The sequence below is a fragment of the Propithecus coquereli genome, unplaced genomic scaffold (assembly GCF_000956105.1).
Source record: "Propithecus coquereli isolate 6110/MARCELLA unplaced genomic scaffold, Pcoq_1.0 Scaffold66, whole genome shotgun sequence".
NCBI lineage: Eukaryota > Metazoa > Chordata > Mammalia > Primates > Indriidae > Propithecus > Propithecus coquereli.
In genome coordinates, this window is record NW_012152618.1 from 7,312,470 (window position 1) to 7,326,534 (window position 14,065).

At 41.1% G+C, this 14,065-nt stretch overlaps 1 protein-coding gene across 1 annotated transcript in view; it reads left to right on the forward strand.

Annotated features, from left to right (window-relative positions):
- The first annotated feature begins 6,353 nt into the window (after nt 1–6,353).
- The window catches only part of EGLN1 (egl-9 family hypoxia-inducible factor 1), a 68,133-nt gene continuing 60,421 nt past the window's right edge, over nt 6,354–14,065 (forward strand). Inside the window, exon 1 of the mRNA XM_012660351.1 lies at nt 6,354–7,288. Coding sequence (XP_012515805.1) covers nt 6,395–7,288 — 894 coding nt within the window. The 5' untranslated portion in view covers nt 6,354–6,394. The remainder of the gene's footprint in view (nt 7,289–14,065) is intronic.

Consider the following 14,065-nt stretch of genomic DNA (forward strand, 5'->3'; position numbering starts at 1 on the left):
TAGATGATTTTAAAACACAGTATTTTGACTGTCCATCCTTTATGGGATATATTACATAGTCAAAAAGAATGCAATAAGATCTTAAATTGCATTTAGTAGTCTTATTGATAGTAGTAACATTGATATTGTTATTGTGAAACTATCATAGGTATTTTTTAGGACATAGCAGATAAGTAATTATGTAAATGTCATTGGGAAACAAGATTTTTAATAGAGGTTGAGCATCCTTAATCCAAAAGTCCAAAATCAGAAATGCTCCAAAATCCAAAACTTTTTGAGGCCAACATGATGGCTCAAGTGGAAGAGTCCACACCTGACCTCACATGATGGGTTGCAGTCAAAACACAGTCAAAACTTTGTTTCATGTATGAAGTTATTAAAAAATATTGTATAAAATTATCTCCACATTGTGTCTGTAAGGTATATATGAAACATAAATGAATTTTGTGTTTAGACTTGCATCTCATCCCGAAGATAATCTCATTATATATGTGCAAATATTCCAAAATATGAAAAAAAAATCTGAAATCTGAAATACTTCTGGTCCCAAGCATTTCAGATAAGGGAGAAATGCCTGTATAGGAGAAAAAAATACAAATATAAAATCAAAGAAATTAAGTTGAAACCCTGTAATCTTGAATTTGAACTGGAAATATCAGCAGGGATTCAAGATTTTTTTCTTTTGAAAAAATTACCTATTTCCTAGTTCTATTAGAAAGACCTAGAAGTAATGACAACCCAGTGGTGAGGAGTACTCCTGATTATGGTTTCTACCTACCATTTCCTACTAAAAGGAACCAGGGCTATTTGTAGTAATGAGTAATTCCATGTCAGGGGCAGAAAGTGAACAGGATGAATCTGGGCCATCTTGTGCCAGAAAGCATGAAAACTATCAAAGATTAATGTGACTGTATCTATTGATAAAATACTTCATAGGAACCAACTTGAATATTTTCTCACTGGCCAAAAGTGGGACAATTTGAGCATCAGAAAGAATAATTAAAGCACTTCAAATATATGGAAAATCCACGCATTCACAATAACTTTTTAAAAAAAAATCCTCATTAGAAGTTGCTAGGGCACCAACTACTATTCTTAAAATTGATAAATAAAAAGAAGCAAACATTGACCCTATCTTCTATCTATAAATTTCATTTTAGGGTAACAAAAGAGTTAATGAAAAAAAAAGTTCTTTATGGTATAATTCCAACTAATGAATTCAAAAGGAATGATAGAATCAGAAATTCATTATTTTGCAACCTCTAATGAAATATTGGATGGAGTCACAATCATCAATGGATGCTAAAACAATTAGGCGAAAGTCGATAGAAAATCTTTATAATGTAGGAATCAAGCTGACACCACCTGAACCCCAAAGCAATATTTCATCATTAAAAATGGAACTACCAGGACACAGTGGCAAGCCTGTAGTCCCAGCTACTGCAGAGGCTGAGGAAGGAGGATCGCTTGAGCCTAGGAGTTCAAGGACACAGTGTCCTATGATCACGTCTGTAAATAGCCACTGCACTCCAGTCTGGGCAACATAGGGAGACCCCAACTCTAAAAAAATAAATAAATAAAAATAAAAATGGAACTACCAGACATACGTACCTCGTGATATAACAGGAAGCATATGGCAAGCACTGTGAAGTATTCATACCTAAAATATAGAACCTGAACTACAGAAACAAGAAGAATATTACAAGAAAGTAATCAGCTAAATCCAGAGTAGGCAATATTCTGTAGTACAAATGTCCTAGTTTCTCTGGTAAATCAATAGTATGAAAAAAGGGTTGGGTACTGGTAAAATACAGTAAAAGGGACTTCAGAAACATGACAACCAAGTGCAATGTATGGACCTTGTTTAAATCTTGAATAAAACAACTGTAAACAGAATCTTTAAGACAATCAGGAAAATTTTAATACTTGCTGGATTATGGATAGTTATTGAGATTTTTCTTAATTTTGTGTGATAGTGTTATAGTAGATATGATTTTTTTAAAGTCCTTTTCAGACATACACACATTGAAATTGGGATATGCTTTCTAAATACTTTAGCTAATAAAAAAGGCAGAATTGTGGGAAGGGTGGGGAACAAGAGTATACAAACGTTGATAGTTGTCGAAGTTGATAATCATTGAACTTAGGGTTGAGGTTGATTGATTATACTATTATCTCTACTTTTATGTATGTTTAAATTATTCCACAGGAAAGTGTTCAACATTAAGGTAATGTTTGTTAGGAAAAAAAATTCATAGTATAACTGCATTAACACATAACATATAGTATCCCATGTTTGGGAGCAATAAAAAAATTCACTATAACGAGTGATCGTTGTAAATTTTTATGTTATTTCTGAGATGATTAATTTTTAAATGGATTGGTAATTTTAAAATCATAAACTAATAAAGTTTGATGATTGATAAATGTTGCCAAGTATATAGAAAGTTTATTTAATTATTTTCTTTTCGTAAGGAAACAACCTTAATAGAAAGTACAGCTGGCTCCATGTACGTGGGGAAGCACACAGCTCACGTGTGCATCTGGCAGAACCCCCAGCACAGAGATGAGCAGGTGCTGTTTCCAACGACACAGACTTGTGTGTGTCCCAATACTATAGTTAGAAAATGGCTCAGATTCTTAGTTGCTTTTCCCAGAACTCAAAGATTGTCTTCCTGTTTATCTTGGTGGAATGCCTGTTATACTTGTGATTTTTCTGTTCTCTGTTAACGTATTAAAACAAGATTGTCACAGATGGGGAAACAAGAGGTCATTAGTTAACAATCAGATGTTTGATTTCCTGAGCAGAAAAGATACTCTGTTGTGAATTTTTAACATTTTTAAAGGAGAAACAGGGCTAGTCCCTGGAAGGTAGATTCTGTTCACTGGGCTTTCCACAAGAGTCAACACAGTCATTTCTAAATTCATTTCCTCATTCAACTCTGTCCTTGCATTTAATGTCAGCTTTCCCTCTATCTTTTAGTTCTTAGTTCACAGTGGCTACCTCTTTATATTAATAGTTTAAGTAAACACTGCCAGAAGAGCAAAGGGAAGCCAAATAGGTGGCCTATTAGCTTTGGTCTAAGTTGATATGATATGGAGATGATAGCACTCTTTAATTCATTCTCCAATTTCTAGAACAGTTGCTCTTGATTAGGTTGGAGCAGAAAAAAATTTGAAATAATTCCTGGCTTTGAGAGACACAAGCCTTTGTTCACCCCAGAGTATTAGGTAACCTACCTAGTGCTACTAATCATATAATCTTAAGCACTGGGAGGGACACTCAGTGTCTCACTCTGTATTTGTTTCTCCTTCTGTAAAATTGGCATAGTAATAGTACTCACTTCACAGCATTGTATGAAGATTAAATTAGTTAATATTTGTAAAATGCTTAGAACAGAGATCCATTTACGTAAGCACCATATGTATTTATAAAATACATTCCTGCATGACACTGAATCTTCTCTATAACATTTGAATTAGTGGTAACTGCTACAATGCTCATGGAGTTCCAGAATCTTGTTGGTGAACTTACCATTGGCTATTTCACTGCCAGCAAATGGTATGGTGAAACCTCACTAATTTAGAATTAGTTCACAAATTATTAAGCCTGAATAAGTGAAAATTCTGAAATCTTGGATCTTTGGAAATATTTCGAAATCAGTATTTTAAATTTGACCATTCTATTTATGAAAACTTTGTGTTCTATTTGACTAAGTATGTTCAAGATATACATGTTCAATTTGTGATTTTGTATACTTGGAACAAACGGCTAATAAAGGTTTTGATATGGACATCTATTCTTTTAAGTAGATTTCAATAGAGATATATGAGTAGAGCATATAGATATGTAAGTAATTTGTTTGCACACCAGAGACCTAAATAGTAATTTTAAAAGAAATTGTTGGAAGAATCAAGTGTTTGTGGAATGAATGTTCCTAGTAAAGTTCCTATTCTTGTGAATAGTTAAGAATCATTTATAATTTACTACAGCAAAAGTAGAAATACTATACATAATTTATATTTATCAAAAATGTTTTAAAAGTTTGCTTTCAAAAGGCATGATGAAAGCCAAGGCTTTCATAAGCCTTTATGTTTTTAAGACTTCCTGAATTAATTCGCTTGGAATTTTATTAGTGCAAAAGGCAGAGGTAGCAATTCCTTTTTCTGTGTTCCCATCCCACCCTATTTATTCCTCTCCAAACTCTGGATTGTCATTATTTGTTTACATAGCTGCCTCCTGCACTGGATTATGTGTCTCTGAGTGTAGTATGACTAATTCATTTGTCTGCCAAGGATAGTCTGGCGTGTAGTATGCTGTCAATACTTTTGTTGAACAGCCTAATTAGTAATGTCTACAACAATGACATTTTACCGTAGTTAATAAAGCTCTGGGAAGGTAGGAGACACATTTGAGATAGATACAGGTTTTAATTCTTTACAGAACATTGCATTTTTAGTTTGGTTTGGAATTTGAAGCTGTGAGTATAATACTTCTCAGTTTCCCAAAGGGTAAGCTAATTGGAGTTATGGTTCTCTTTCACCAGATTGGATACCCAGAATGCCATTTATGCATGTAGCAGAATTTTATAAGTTTTAAATTCTGTATAGTTGATGAAGAGCTCTTATGGTTTTGGATTCAAATTGTTTTTTAATTTTTTAAATTTTCCCCTTTCGTTGATGTACTATAATTTACACATTTATGGGGCAAGTGTGAATGTTACATGCATAGAATATGTAATGATCAAGTCAGGGTATTTGAGGTATCTATCACCAAACTTTTTTTTTAATTATTCTACAAAGTGGTTTATAATAATGACTTATATTCGTCTGCTTTTGACGTACATACTGCAGTTCTTTTAAGTCCTGTAAGGCTTAAGGACTGCTGAAGTTACTTGCAGTCTAGTCAGATGACACACAAGTGTAGGACAGCATTTTCCACATTAGGTGTTCGATAAAGGCTGTGAAAATCTAAATCACAGGCCTTTTATTAAGACAAATGGCAGGTGGAGAGAAACACCCTCGGCTTATTTCTGGTAAGATTTTCATGTTCTGTAAAACACAGAATTGTACTCATCAGTGTAGTAGATTTTAGTAATAAAAGATTTTTAAATGTAAAAATCGTAAATGTAGCAATGCTCATTTACCACCAAAATCCACTTCTCAGGAATAGTTCCATCTGTGTGAATTTCAGTGCCTGAGTGTGGATTGATTACCTTATCCTGGTAGCCAAAAATTTCTTCATGGAGTTTTGAACTCAGCAGGATTTCACAGGGTTTAAAAATAGGTGGGGTTTTTTTGTCTTTTTTAAAATAGCCCTCAAATTTCAGTACCTTTAAATTAGGTTCAAACGGGGAGCAGGGGCTTGGATTAACACCACAGCAATACTTACTTTTTTTTTTTTTTTAACCATTTCAGACCTTGAAATAGAGGCTGTGTGGCGTAATGGAAAAAACAGCCTTGGAATCTGACAAAATCTGATTCCTGGATTCAGTCCCAGTCCTGCGTGACCTTGGGCAAGTTACTTTACTTCTCTGAATTTCCGTTTCCTCCTTTGCAAAACGAGGGTCGCAACAGCCACCTTGCACCGGCGTCCGGAGCGCGCCGGGCACGCCCCGAGGAGACGAGCAGCAGCCATGATTACGGCCCCGCGGCTCCGCCGCCCCCAGCAGGTGTAGGCGCTGTCCCAGCCGCCCCCGCCCTCCTGCCACTCGCGGGCCTGCCCCTCGGTGTCCCCGCGCAGGCCGCGGCGGGGGTGGCGGCGCACGGCCTCCCGGAGTCCCGGGCCCGCCCCGGGCGGAGCCAGCCGAAGGGTGCAAGGCAGGCGCGCGAGAGACCCAGCTCGGAGGCTGAGGCCCAGCCCCGCCGAGTGCCGGCGAGCGGAGGCGGCCCCGGCGCCGCGCCCGTGCCCGAGCCTGTGCGTGGCCGCCGCCCCCTCGGCCCTCCCCTCGGCCCTCCCCTCCGCCCCTCCGCCCTCGCGCGCCGCCCGCCCGGGTCGCCGCGGGGCCGTGGTGTACGTGCAGAGCGCGCAGAGCGAGTGGCGCCCGCACGCCCTGCGCTTCTCCACAGCCTGGGCCGGGTCGCCCGGGACGCGGAGGCGGCGGAGGCTCCCGCTCTCGCGCGCCCCGGGCCCGCGCGCCCGAGCAGAGGTCGCGGTTCGCCGCGCAGGCCGCGCTCCCCCAGCCCGCGCGGCGATGAGACGCTGAGGCGGCCGCCGGCGGTACGCGGGACCCGAGGACGAGGAAGCGGCCGGGCCGAGGGCGCGGGGTGCCGGCCTCCCTGAGGCGAGGGGTGGCGGGTGCATGGCGCAGTAACGGCCCTTGCGGCTCCCCCCGCTCCCTGGCTCCGGGCGCGGCTGTCCGGCCGCCACCCCTCCTGCTCGGCCGCCGCCGCCATGGCCAATGACAGCGGCGGGCCCGGCGGGCCCAGCCCGAGCGAGCGAGACCGGCAGTACTGCGAGCTGTGTGGGAAGATGGAGAACCTGCTGCGCTGCAGCCGCTGCCGCAGCTCCTTCTACTGCTGCAAGGAGCACCAGCGCCAGGACTGGAAGAAACACAAGCTCGTGTGCCAGGGCAGCGAGGGCGGCCACGGAGCGGGCCCGCACCAGCACTCCGGCCCCGCGCCGCCGGCCGCCGCGCCGCCTCCCAAGGCCGGGGCCCGCGAGGCTAGGAAGGCAGCGGCGCTCCGGGACGGCGCCGCCGCCGCGCCAGCCGCTCGGGACGCGGCCAAGGCAAAGGCCAAGCCCGCGGCCGACCCCGCGGGGGCCGCGTCCCCGCCTCGCGCGGCCGGCGGCGGCCAGGGCCCGACGGTGGCGGCTGAGGCGGAGCCGGGGAAGGAGGAGGCGCTGGGCCGCCCGTCGCTGTATCAGGAGAAGGCGAACCTATACCCCCCGAGCAACACGCCCGGCGAGGGGCTGAGCCACGGCGGCGGCCTGCGGCCCAACGGGCAGACGAAGCCGCTGCCGGCGCTGAAGCTGGCGCTCGAGTACATCGTGCCGTGCATGAACAAGCACGGCATCTGCGTGGTGGACGACTTCCTGGGCAAGGAGACCGGGCAGCAGATCGGCGATGAGGTGCGCGCGCTGCACGACACGGGCAAGTTCACGGACGGGCAGCTAGTCAGCCAGAAGAGCGACTCGTCCAAGGACATCCGAGGCGATAAGATCACCTGGATCGAGGGCAAGGAGCCCGGCTGCGAAACCATTGGGCTGCTCATGAGCAGCATGGACGACCTGATCCGCCACTGTAACGGGAAGCTGGGCAACTACAAAATCAATGGCCGGACGAAAGTAAGTGTGCTGGGGTTTGCGCTGACATCCCCTACTCGGCAGGCGGCCTCTTCCCGCGACTCAGCTGCTTAGGGTGAGGAGCAGGATTGCTCTGTGTAAAAGTGATTGCCTCTCGAGTAACACCCATAAAGAAAACGGATAGAATCCGTAGGTAGGTGTCTATCTAGTTAGCGCCTTCCTCAGTGTCCACTATTTTCCACTAACTGCCTGTTTCATAAACTCCGAGTAATTGCCTGGTTTTCCAGCTAAACTTAGGCACTGTACTCTCCCTTTAACTTTCTGTTTTCTTTCTTCCAGTCCACTGTTAGACACAATTCAAACCTTATTGGAGTTGTAGCCACCCAGTGGGGGATGTTAGAGCACCACCCAAACCTAGTCCTGGTTGTGCATCTGCCTTGTGTTTGCATAAGCTCTTTAATTCCCTATGGTGGTTGAACCACTCACCACATTCTGATTTACAGAGTCAAATGCTGTGTATTTAGTTAAGAATCTGCCAGCTGACCACGAAAAGGTAACCGTAAAATAAGACTTTAGTCCAAAGACTCACCATATTCAGGAAGAGCTTGGCTACTCCCCTCCCCCTCTAATAGCCCTTATCCCTCTCCCTGTTCCTACTGTGTTGAAATCCACTACAAAACGGGGTAAGAAGTATTTCCGTTTTCAGATCTCTCAGTGTAGGTAGGTTACATTTTTAGCATAGGTTTCCTTTATTTGCTTTGTTAATATGATCCTTGTGTTGAAAAAGAACTGTTTTGTAGCTTCCTGGGGTGGGGGCAAAAAAAACCTCACGAAATTGTAGCAGGAGGGTTCCTTTCAAAATCTCAATTTGAGGAGGTCTTTTTGTTTTCTCTTTACTGTTGCAATTTTTCCCCTAACAGATTGTTCAATTCCTACCTAGTCTGTTCGCTCTTTCCTCCCTCAGTATGGTAGACAATAGACTCTTTCCTCCTTAGTGCTCTTGCAGTTGTTTTTCATTTTACTTCCCAGATCTTAATTTTTTCTTTGTATCTAGTTCCTCCGAGGCCACCCAGCTCCACCCTCCTCCACTATTAATCTCTGCCTGATTTTGCCAGTTTTGAGAGATTGTCTTGAGAGATGATCACATGTACATGTTTGTACGCACACACTGATCTTCCCAGTAATTCTTTTGTGTGGGTGTGTCAGACCATCTACTTTCACAATCATTATGTGTGATTCTCAGGCTGCTCAAAAGGCTGAGTATAGGCAATGAGGAAAGTTCTAATCATGAAAATTTTGTGGAGAAAAATACAGTACAGAGTCTAATTTACTATTGCCAATTCATTGCTGGATGAAGGCACATGTTTTAATATCATGTAGTCTGAAAAAAATGAACAGCTGCGTAATATTAAACTGGAAGGAAAAAGGGGCTCTAAAAATCTCAGCCTTGGTCTTTCACAAGATTTTCATTTATATTTTTTTAAAAAACCCATTGTCATGGACCCAACCATCTGAACACATAGTCATGAACTCTAGAGCAGGAAGGAAATTAGTTTGAGGGAATATATGAAGTATGACCAAAGTATATAGTTGGGGCATAAACTTAAGTTGGAGTCATGAAAAAGATGATGTCCAAAATCTACCTTGATTTGCTTTCCTTAGTTAATTTAGCTTTCCAAGTTAAGCCGAAACCTCTTCTCCATCTTCCTGTTTTCACCTGTCCTTCTCAGGGAAGGGACAGCAGATAGCCTGACTTTTAGAGAAGTTGCTTCTCATGAGGATGCTGTTAGAAAATAGCTACCTCCTTCCTCAAGAGTCCTAGTGGCTGAAGGTAACAATATTTAAGGTTTTAATTCATTTAACTGTACACGTTGTGTAATAAGGGACTAGCTGAAGGAAGGATGGATTTTAAACTCTTTGGATTTGATCTTATGCTTACATTAATACAATTCCAGGATCTGTGAATAATCCTAGGGAATTCCTTTGATTGTACTTCCTTGGCTGAAAGAGTTTTTTGGTAATCGTGTCTGAACGTGTAATTTAAGTATTCCTAAAAAAAAAAAGCAAGGTTACTTGTTTTAGGAGAATGACAAGGCAATCAAAATTCTGCCCACCATATATTGAGTAACCACAGTGTGCTAGGCACCAGATTAGGCTCAACAAAGACATGATCACATAATCTTAATCCTATGAAGTGAGTAGTGTTATTCCTAATTTACATTTAAGGAAATTGCAGCTCAGACTTGGCCAAGGCCTACTGCTTATGATAACTTAGCCAGTATTCAAGCTTAGATCATTCAGATATCAAGCGCATGCTTTTTCTGCTACACTAGATTTAAATAGGTAGGACATTAGATGAGAAGATGTAGATTACTTAGCACACTACTGGAACTAAAATTTTATATATATTTTGTTGATGGGGGTGAATAGCATTTGCTTTGTGTATAATTTGTGTATAAATAATCATTCTATGGTTGGAAATTTTTTTATTAGGTGACTGGACAGTGACTGTACAATGTTTATTTAAGATGGTGGTTTAAAAGCCACTTTGTATTTATCCAGCTGAATCATGCTCATGTCAGTATAACTCTTAAGAGATGTCAGAATATGGTTATTATAGTGATTGCAGAGGTAGTCTTCAATTAAGAATTTTGTTATCCTTCATAACATTATAGTGATTTTAAAAGTTGCCTCATCTAATGTGTAGTATTTTTCTCATTTTCACTTTCACAGTAGTAGGTAGGTTGTGGTGTATAGATCATATATTTTATATGTATTATAGATTATATATTTTATATGTATATATAAAATGTAATATTGTAGATTAGAAAAGTACAACTCAGAAAAGTTAGTTAACTTGTTGGAAATTCTGCAGCATACCAGGACTTAGGTGCAGGTTTTTGACTAAAAAATCTGATAGTCTTTCATTTACATTATCTATGTTGCATGTTTTTTGTGTATGCCAGGGCCTGATAATCAGATGATATATAATTGGCTGTGGCTCATTCAGTGTAGGCTTTGGTTTCTCTGGAGTTTCTTCTTCAGACATGCTTATCTGGCCACTGTTTATCCAACTACTTTAAAAAAGGAACCACAAGGGAAGGATGAAGTAATATGGGAGAAAAACAGAAACATAATTGTAGCCACTGATGTAACTGAGCTCTGGTTTCCACTTTCTCTGTTCTTCTTTTCGGGCTTTTCCCCTTTTTGCCCTTAAACTGCCCTTTGATCCTTTCTCCTTTCTCTCACCCTTTTTTCCATCAAGAAGACTCACAGTGGTGCCCAGTAAAAAGGAACCATGGTCTGCTGCTTTGTGAAGAGTAGTGTTGCGCCCCGCCTTGGGATCAGAGGAAGAAGAGGAAAGCATGGGAATGAGGCTCATGGAAAATGTTGGAATAGCCAATCTGAGGAAAAAATTTGCCCATTAAAATAAAAATATTAGGATCATATACAAAACATTTTTGTAATTTAATCCAGAACTTCATCTGTTCAGTTAAAACATACATAAAGGAGAGGAGTAATAAAATATAATAGGTTGAGACCAATACGCAGCAGATTAGATTTCTAAGGTTTTTCACTGTTAACTGTAGTTAATTAGTTAGCTCTGGCTGATTATGGCTTTTAGAGCAAATAGAAGGAGGAAAATTTTGCTACTTTATAATCACTACCATAGCAATGTGGTGACAGTCCTCTCAGATGTTAAAAACAAAACTGACCCAGGAAGAGAGCCCTCTCCAGAAGCTGACGGTGCTGGCTTCCTGATCTCAGACTTCTAGCTTCCAGTACTACGAGAAATAAACTGTTGTGTAAGCTTAAATAAAGAAAGAAACAACAAAACCAAACTTTCTTTACCTCTGTATACTCTGGGCATCCAAGATGTACAAATTCAAGCAGCTTATTTAATGGATTAATATTTATATTAGAATTCAAGATCAAAATCAGTTATTCTGTATGCAGAAAGCCTGAAAATATTACAAATGCAGTAACTCTGCCAGCTGTAAAGGAGATACATGTGGATTGAAAGGGTAGTTTTAATAGGTTTTGACAGAACCAAATTCAACTTTGTAGGAGAACATTTTGCACAGTGAGTTAGTTTATGTGTAGTTTACATGTAAACTCCTTTAATTTTAAAGGAATTTTTTTTAAATTAACATTTTTTGCATGTTTATAACTTACGTACTACCTAGTAAGACACAAAAATATCCTGCAAAACCTTAGGAGGAAGAGGAGGAGGAGGGGAGGTCATCTTAAAGATAATGGATTTTGTGCTGCTTTTAAATCTGGGTTGAATCCTGGGTCTGCTACCATTTCTGTGTCCTTGGGCCAGTCTCTTAATCTCTCTGAGCCTCAGTTTCTCCATTTGTAAAATGATGTTAAGTGATACCTGTCTTTTCTGCCTCTTTTTGTGAGGAGTACATATAATGCTACATGTAAAGCACTTTTTAGATGGTAAAGCACTATGCAGAACTGTTAACTGTTACTCTTCTCATTTTTAAAAATTTGCTGTTTCTGATCCTCTCTTTTAAGAGTTCTGTGCTTTCCCCGCCTTTTATAAGTTGGAGAAAAAGATTTAGTATGCTCACCCATTTTTGATCTAACCATTTCCCCTCTATATATACACTTCTTTTTCTAAGAGAAGAAGTAAGAGATGTTACGTCACTTGTTCAAGGTCATAGAGCTGGCTAGTGACGAAACCGACAGACATTTGATTCAGTTCACCCTGTATCTGCAACTTTATGCTGTATCTCCTGTAAAAATTGCGTATTCCTACTTAATTTTCCTATATTTTATGCCATTTTTGAAGATACACTTTAATATTTGTGACTTCCTTTTCCCTTTTACTTCTGTCATTCTACACCATGGCTTATCTGACATTCTAGTTTAAATTTTCTTCTTTTAGATATTCCCTCCCTAATTTTCTTAGAATGTTCTTTATCCACTTCTGTCTTTCCTCTGATATTGTTTAAAGCCATTTTTCCCTGAAGCAGGCCTACTGTCTCTTGTTTCCTTAGTAGGAACTGTCTTCCCACTTTGTGTTTATGGTTTACATGTTCATTCCGTTTTCCTTTCCCTTTCTTTCCCCACCAGGCTTGAAATCTGTGTTTGGATTCTCTCATGTTTTCTGAAGCCTATGCCTTTTTGGTATGTCTTTGGATTGATGTTATCAGCTTAGTTGTTTTTATTTAATTTTTCACTTTAGGCCTTTAAAGCTACACAAACTATTTCAGTCTCCCTTTCATTCTAGCACATTCTTAGACAGTTTTCATAGATACATTGTAATACTGCTGAGCTTGTATTCCACCTCCTTTTCCACTATGGGCCTGTTTTTACACTTAGAACTTTATTCACGACTACATGATGGCATTCAGATAATTTGTTGAGCCATAGCTTGTCTTTGACTCTTATTCCAGCTAAAACTCCTCTATTCTAAAAAACAAACAAAAGCACTGTTAGAGAGTTAACCTAAATCTTCCCTCACAATATTTTATTTCATGCTTATTTCCTAGTCCAAACTGTGAACTGTTCTGCCACCTTTGTTGTAATGTTTTGTACTTCATAATCACGTTTTAGCATAACCAATTCACAGTTTTAGCCTCTCTTTGCTTGTTAAGATCACCATAGCATTTTTATGACTTTGGAATTCTCATTTTTCTTATTCATTGTCCCAGATCCCATTTCTTTTTTTTCTTTTTTTTTTTGAGACAGAGTCTTGCTCTGTTGCCTGGGCTAGAGTGCTGTGGTGTCAACCTAGCTCACAGCAACCTCAAACTCCTGGGCTCAAGCGATCCTCCTGCCTTAGCCTCCCGAGTAGATGGGACTACAGGCATGCACCACCATGCCTGGCTACTTTTTTCTGTATATTTTTAGTTGTCCAGCTAATTTCTTTCTCTATTTTTAGTAGAGACGGGGTCTCGCTCTTGCTCAGTCTGGTCTCCAACTCCTGAGCTCAAGCGATCCACCTGCCTCGGCCTCCCAGAGTGCTAGGATTACAGGCGTGAGCCACCGCGCCCGGCCCCCATTTCTTTACCAGAGCAAAATACCTGTGTTCTTGGTTTCTTGTTGTATTCTCTGAGTCCTGTTTTGATAATATTTTTATTCATTGATTCATTCAACAAATACCAAGCACCCTCCATGTATAGGTACTGTTCTAGGAGCTAAGGATTTCTGAACACCAATAACAAAGAAAAAGCTCCCACTCTCATGGAGCTTAAATTCTACTCAGAGGAGGGGAAGGGTAGGGAGGGACAGTCAGTAACAAATGTGTAAGTAATATGTGACATGTTAGTGGTATATATTAAGACAAAAAATAAGGACAGAGTGACTGGGAGTCTTTTTTTAGATAGGATTGATAAAATAAGATGATATTTAAGCAGAGACTTGAATAAGTGAGGGAGTGCATTATGTGTACATGTAGAAGAAGAGTATCCCAAGCGCAGGTATTAAACAGCAAATACAGAGGCCCTGACGTGGAGTGTGCTTGGCGTTCAGAAAACAGCAAGGAAGCCTCTGTGGTTATAGTTGAATACGTGACAGAGACGTGATCCTTGGGATAGGAAATGAGATCAATTTGTGTTGGGTTTTGCCTTGCAAGCCATGTCAAGGACTCTGGGTTTTATCATGAGTGATATGGAAGGCCACTGAGAGTTTGTTTTAAAAGGTCTCTGTGGGCCAGGCGCAGTGGCTCACGCCTGTACTCCTAGCACTCTGGGAGGCCGAGGTGGGAGTTCGAGACCAGCCTGAGCAAGAGCGAGACCCTGTCTCTACTAAAAATAGAAAGAAATTAACTGAACAACTAAAAATATATAGAAAAAATTAGCC